The sequence below is a fragment of the Nanorana parkeri genome, unplaced genomic scaffold (assembly GCF_000935625.1).
Source record: "Nanorana parkeri isolate BGI_ZX_2015 unplaced genomic scaffold, ASM93562v1 scaffold20, whole genome shotgun sequence".
NCBI classification, from domain to species: Eukaryota; Metazoa; Chordata; class Amphibia; order Anura; family Dicroglossidae; genus Nanorana; species Nanorana parkeri.
In genome coordinates, this window is record NW_017306288.1 from 2,193,481 (window position 1) to 2,200,171 (window position 6,691).

At 42.9% G+C, this 6,691-nt stretch overlaps 1 protein-coding gene across 3 annotated transcripts in view; it reads left to right on the forward strand.

Moving 5' to 3' along the window:
* The window catches only part of PELI2 (pellino E3 ubiquitin protein ligase family member 2), a 59,897-nt gene extending 54,155 nt beyond the window's left edge, over positions 1-5,742 (forward strand). For all 3 annotated transcript variants that reach the window (XM_018562239.1, XM_018562221.1, XM_018562230.1), the window contains exons 4-6: positions 793-987; positions 2,250-2,438; positions 5,112-5,742. In XM_018562239.1, coding sequence (XP_018417741.1) covers positions 793-987; positions 2,250-2,438; positions 5,112-5,678 — 951 coding nt within the window. In that variant the 3' untranslated portion in view covers positions 5,679-5,742. The remainder of the gene's footprint in view (positions 1-792; positions 988-2,249; positions 2,439-5,111) is intronic.
* The last annotated feature ends 949 nt before the right edge of the window (positions 5,743-6,691 follow it).

A 6,691-nucleotide genomic window follows, 5' to 3' on the forward strand; every position in this document is an offset into this window, starting at 1 on the left:
TTTGGTTTTTTCAATTCAGATTTGAAATCCATGAAGCTTATTAAAATGTCTAATATAATCCATACAGTTATTAAAAAAAGTTGGGGGGGATTTCGGTTTCGCCCTTACAAATTCTGCTACGGAAGTTGTGTTGCAGTGCCATTCATTTCAATGGTACCCCAAACGTGACTCCCGCCCACACTGGTGTTGAAGTCAGTGATGAGGTTCTATGGTAAATAGGAGAATCCTCCCGACTGTGATCACAGAGAAATGGACACACAGGAATAGGTCAAGCCGTTTCTGTTTATTATGCTCCGTGCATGACCTTGTAGAATAAATAGTGTAATCTGATACTAAATCTAAAGTAACAAGTCATTTACAAGAAGCTGACATTAGTTAGTTTTTAACTGATTTAAGTGTTGGCTTACAAAAAGGAGAAACTCAAGGAGAAAGTAAAGAGGACCTCTCTATGCTTTTTCTTTCACACTGGAACACGCAGTACACCCAATGCTGTGTTTTCCAGTGCAGTGCGATTGCAAAAAACTGTGCATGCAGTTTTATTCTGAAGTAAACTTTGTAACACTCCATTTGTGTATTTATTTTAATAAGTGCAATGGGTACTAATACTTTGTCCAAGTGCACTGTTCATAATAAAAGGTCCCCCCATACTAATGCCTAATGCTTTCTAAAAGAAACAAGTTTATGAGCTGATCTTCTAGCTAGACAGTTGGCAATATTTGCTATATTGATATGAGCCCATTTGTATTTGTCAGTTTGTTGCTATAGTAAAGAAATCATATTTTCTCGTTCCAGATTGGGAGGTCAACAGAAAGTCCCATTGACTTTGTAGTGACGGACACAGTTTCTGGTAACCAGAACGATGAGACTCAGATTACACAAAGTACCATTTCCAGGTTTGCTTGCCGGATCGTCTGCGATAGGAATCTACCATACACAGCTAGAATTTATGCAGCAGGATTTGACTCCTCGAAAAATATCTTTCTCGGTGTAAGTGTCAATTACAAACTATGATTGAGAGTGTTCTCTTTTCACATTGATGTTTTGATTGTACAATGAAAGCATTTGGTAAAGAGGAACGTTTGGGCAGAACATCATGAGAACAGTCCATGTAACACTGTTGTACACTTAGGACTTTGCCTGGAGAAGTTTTGTTTTCTGTATTGTCTTTCTCAAATCCTTGAAAGACGAGTCAGGCCTTTGCTGTTTAAACCTTAATTTGAAGACTGGACTCCAGGAACAGCAGGAGGTAGCAGAAATGCGGCACAAGAGACTAGAATCTCTACATAGAGTTCACACTCTCTACGACCACTTGGCACTGCTCGGCAAAGACTATTGTTGTAACCAATCTCTCGGTCTATACAGTATGTTGGCAGTCATTGACATTTCTGGCCACCCTGACCGTTCCTACACTATATAGTTCCAAGTAGGGATGCACAGATATTTCAGCCCCCGAGACGTATCAGCAGAAAATGGCACTTTTGGCAAAATGCCGAAAGTGCCATCTTTCAGCCAAAATTGCGGTGCATGCTTGATTTCTCTCCTCCCTGCTGTGTGCTGGTCCCCTCTGACATAGCGCAGCATCCAGCAGTAGGAGAGAAACTGTCACAGGAGGCTGAACAGTGCAGGGGAAGAAGCTCTCCTCCCCACACCTCCTGTGACGGTGAGTCAGGATGGAGAGTAAGTACTCAGCGATCAATGACGGCTTGTAAATAATTGAGGACATAGTATGTTTACTATATCCCCAATTATGAGTTATCTACATCACCTCCTGTTCATCATGATTGTGGATATAGTAAACATACTATCTGCACAAGTTGTAAGTGAACACTCAGTATAGAGGATTCCTGTTCATTTATAACAGGGGCTGCAGAAGAAGAGATTGAGAACTGTGTCCTCAATCTCTTTTAAAAGGGAAATATCAGGGGTGTTTAGACCCCCAATATTTACCTAGAGCCCCTGACAGTAAAGTAAAAAAAATGTAATAAAAATAAAAGTTTATAAAAAATTTGAAAAGGTTAGGGGAAAAAAAAAGTTTCGGTTTCGTGCTGATATTTCTTTTTTTTTTATTTTCGGTTTAAAAAAATGTCATTGCTGTGTACCTCTAGTTCCAAGCGTACTGGCACTCAAAAAAGCCCAGGTGCCTGTGAATATGGATCTTCAGTGGGAAATGTTTTTTTTTTTTTTTTTTACTTCTATGTCTCCACATGCAAAAGTTTCAGTGTTGACCACGATTTTCTTCTACTTTTTAGGAGAAAGCAGCTAAGTGGAAGAATCCTGATGGCCACATGGATGGACTAACCACCAATGGTGTTCTTGTAATGCATCCAAAAGGAGGTTTTACTGACGAATCTAAGCCCGGCGTATGGAGGGAAATTTCAGTCTGCGGTGATGTGTACACTCTCAGAGAAACCAGATCAGCCCAACAGAGAGGAAAACTTGTAAGACTTTGTTTTTATCCCTCTCAAGGACCAGAGAAAATGTTACATTTGTACTGTGAGCCTGTTTATTCAGCGATAACTATGCCATTACTTAACCTCCCTGGCGGTCTCATTATTTCTTTATTTCCTTTTTTTGTTTTTTTTTCCCCTGCCGGTTCCGCCCCCTTGCGAAGCGGATGCTCGCAAGGGATGGAACTCAGAAGACAGATGCCGGCATCGGCCGGAGGACACAGCGCGGCTCGAGGGACAAGTTAAGTAACGCTAAACTGTAATCCCGAGTGTGGCTCGGGGTTACCGCTTATGGTACTGAAAATTAACCCCGAGCCACACGGGATTACCGCCAGGAAGGTTAATAGTGTATTTCCCATTTTGCAGTCAAATTTGGGAAACCTTCACTGTATGTGTTCTTTCTTACCTTTCTAATTGTAGAAATAGGACTCTTCAGGCAGTTTGAATTCTTTAGAATAACTTGCTAAACAATACGGGGTAGGTAACCTCGGCACTCCAGCTGTGCTGAAACTAAAAATTCCACAATGCCTCTGGCCTGTTCCTGTCAAGGTCTTGCAATGCCTCATGGGACTTGTAATTGCACAACAGCTGGAGTGCCATGGTCACCTATCCCTGTTATAGGGTTAATTATGGTAAACATCACTCCCTATTATCTTACCACCCCTTCCCCCTCAAGTGTCATTTCACACAATTATGTAACGCAGAATAATTCCCAGCTGTCATTTTGGCAATAGCGATAGGTAGGGATGCACCGATATCGGTATTGAGTACCGATTTTTTTTTTTTTTTTCTTTCAGCTACTTACCGATACCGGAAGTCCCATTAAGGAAGCCAGGTGTCATTACATGACTCACCACCTGGCTTCCTGATTAGCGGGGCAGCGTGTAAAGATTCATTGGGTGACGAGGGAGCATGAAGCCGGCTTCCCGGCCAGTCAGAAAGCGGGCGTCATTACATGCTGCCCAGTTTCCTGATTGGCCGGGAAGCTGGCTCCATGCTCCCTCGTCACAAGTGACAATGGGTCCGGCTTCCCGGACAATTAGAAAGCCTGGCAGCGTCTAATTACTCGCTGCCCGGCTTCCTGATACTGGGAGTATCGGGCTAGGCATCGGAGCATTTGGGCAAGTAAGAGTAGTACTCACCCAAATACTCTGTATCAGTGCATCCCTAGCGCTAGAGAGAGAGAGAAAGAGGTAAGCTTACATCCTAGAGAATTTCCTAGAATTTTTTTATGATGTATCTCCTATGTTTTTTTTAAATTTTGTTTATTGACTGAACAAAATATGTGATACAAGCATTTTCAAAGGAAGCATAGGGAAACATCCCAGCGCCATGACTACACTGCCGAGTCTGTACCGTCAAGCCCCGACACCCCATAGGACAGGTGATTGCGTTAACAATAGCTAGATTGTATCGTGGAGAGTCCTTGGCCATGTCGGGTGTATAAAGTAACCACAAAATCTTGTGTCCAGCTATAATGCCGGATCAATCGTTTGCGTCTGTGCTACCATCCTGATAGAAGAAATACAAGAGGAGGAAAGAAAAATCAAGGAAGGCTGAGGTATCGAAGTGCAGGAATCCCATACGGGAACAGGTTTGAGGTTGTAGAGAAAAGCAGAGGAAGGAGAAATGCCTCCGGGCTGCTCCCCTCGCCCCCACCCCCCTCTAACCACTGGTTAGATGGGGGCACTATTGCTTTAATATGAAATCCAGTTTACTAAAAGGGTTATTCACAAAAGTTTGAAGAGTTTGGAGGAGGCAGGAGAAGTGAACAATCTATGACAACATAGCTGAACTGGAGAATGTTTCCAAATCAGCTATTGTAGCCTAACTTTTCACCCTTTTGGAATAACCCTGTAAATGTTCATGTTAGGTTGGCTGTGGGTTTTACAGAGCAAAATTGATACCATTTTCCTCTCCCTTCCAATTCTATTACTACTACTGGACATTGCAAAGCTGCTCTATTCCCCTCTGTGTATTAACATGGGCAGGTCCTTCTCTAAATAACATTGATGTTGCTGGGTGGATGGTTTATTAGATATAACGGCGTCCAGAGACAACCACAGCAAGTAAAAATCCCTATTGAGTAGTCAAAACTATTGCTGTTATGTATATCTGCAAATGGTTACTGCTAGCTAATCACTTGACTTGTTCCTTCTTTTCAGACCCCGTTCACATTGAGCGATTTATCGCGCGGTAATTCCTGCGATATCGCGGCAATTTACCGCGCGATATCGCTCTCCAATGCTTCTCAATGGGGCAAAGGGTCCTGCTGTTGCGAGTCGTGTGTCGCTACAGCAGGACCCTTTTTGGAGCGGATTTAGCCGCGATTCAAGCTTGCTCAATGCAAGCATTTGCGCGACAAACGCGCGATTTGCGAACTGCTCAATGTGAACGGGCTCTAAGAGTTCATTAAGAGATGAACTTTAGGGTTCATCCCACTTTATGTAGCTGTCTACTGATAAAAAAAAAGGTCTTTACAATCTGTTTACCATTTTATGTTGCGCACATTCCTGATCACACCAAGAATAGGCCAGAACACATTGGTGGTGTGGTCTGCCTAGCTAGCCACATAAATGATTGCATGTTCAAAGGTTTTTGGAGGTGCACACACAGAAGAACTGCTTACGTGGGCATTAATACAGTTTGTGTTTTTTTTTGTAGGTGGAAAATGAAACCAACATTCTACAGGACGGTTCTCTTGTTGACTTATGTGGGGCTACCTTACTGTGGAGAACAGCAGATGGCTTGTTTCATGCACCAACTCAAAAACACATTGAAGCCCTGAGACAGGAGATCAATGCAGCCAGACCTCAGTGTCCTGTTGGATTAAACACTTTAGCATTTCCTAGTATGCACCGCAAGGATGTAGTGGAAGAGAAACAGCCTTGGGCTTACCTTACCTGTGGCCACGTGCATGGATATCACAATTGGGGTCATCGAAGCGACGCAGATGCCAACGAGCGGGAATGTCCCATGTGTCGGACAATTGGACCCTATGTGCCTCTGTGGCTTGGCTGCGAAGCTGGCTTTTACGTAGACGCTGGTCCTCCTACACATGCTTTCAGCCCTTGCGGACACGTGTGTTCAGAGAAGACTGCCAAATACTGGTCTCAGATCCCGCTTCCTCATGGTACCCACGCATTTCACGCTGCCTGCCCATTCTGTGCAACACAGTTGTCTGGCGAGGAAAGCTGCATTAAACTTATTTTCCAGGGACCCATTGACTGATGCTATTTATAACAACCAGTAACATTTTGTTAATAAAAAATGAAAACAAAAAAAAGCAAAAAAATACTGTGAAATTTTTCACCACTAATACTAGAATTGACCTTTTTTTTAATAATTTTATTAAAGGGGATCAAACTATGACCTAACAGATTTTTTTGTGTTCTCAGATTGATCGGATGTCAATACTTTGGCATGCATACCAGCAGCTTAAACATTCAGATTTTTTTTTTTGGTCCAGATTGTTATATTTGTAAATCAATTTTAATACAGACCCTTTGTTTGAAAGGTAATTGTTTGGCAGTTATTTTGGTTGAGCTGACATGCTTGTTTTATTCTATAAAACAGAGGCAATGGAATTTCATTTCTGAGAACCAAAGTATTTTTGAAGGGGGATTGCAGTGTGACAAGTGTGCTAGGAGAATAACAATATCATAAATATAGAACACCAAAGTGATTCAAGAAATAAAATAAAAAAAGTACACAATTTCTTAAATACTCATAATTTGTCCGCCCAAGAACAAAATAGTGCTCATATTAATGAAATGTGCAATCATACAAGTGTCCAACTAATGTCTATAATAAGTACTGAACTCGTGCACAAGCATCATAAATCCGCCCTTAGATTGCGCATCCACCTAAGTATCAGATGCTCAGGAAGTGTCTTCACCCGTACACAACGAAGATAGCAGCCTCTCACCTTCTGAATGGACCTCCCAAAGAGATGGTCACTAAAAACCTTTTCCCCATTTATGTCCAGGAGGGGATATCCTGCCCTCAACACCAAATGCAGTGCGTTCCGGCCGGCTCACTATTTCATGGGGCTGGAGGGGGCTTGGTGGGCCATTGAAGTGAATGGCACCGTAGCCACGCCCTCCAGCCGCAATGCGAACGCCCGCACGGGTTCGCAGGGCACATTGTGCCTGCGGTCCGGTCAAAATGCTGCAAAGGACTGGACCGCAGGCACAATGTGCCTTGCGGACGGAGGACGCGGCTACGGTGCCATTCACTTCAAT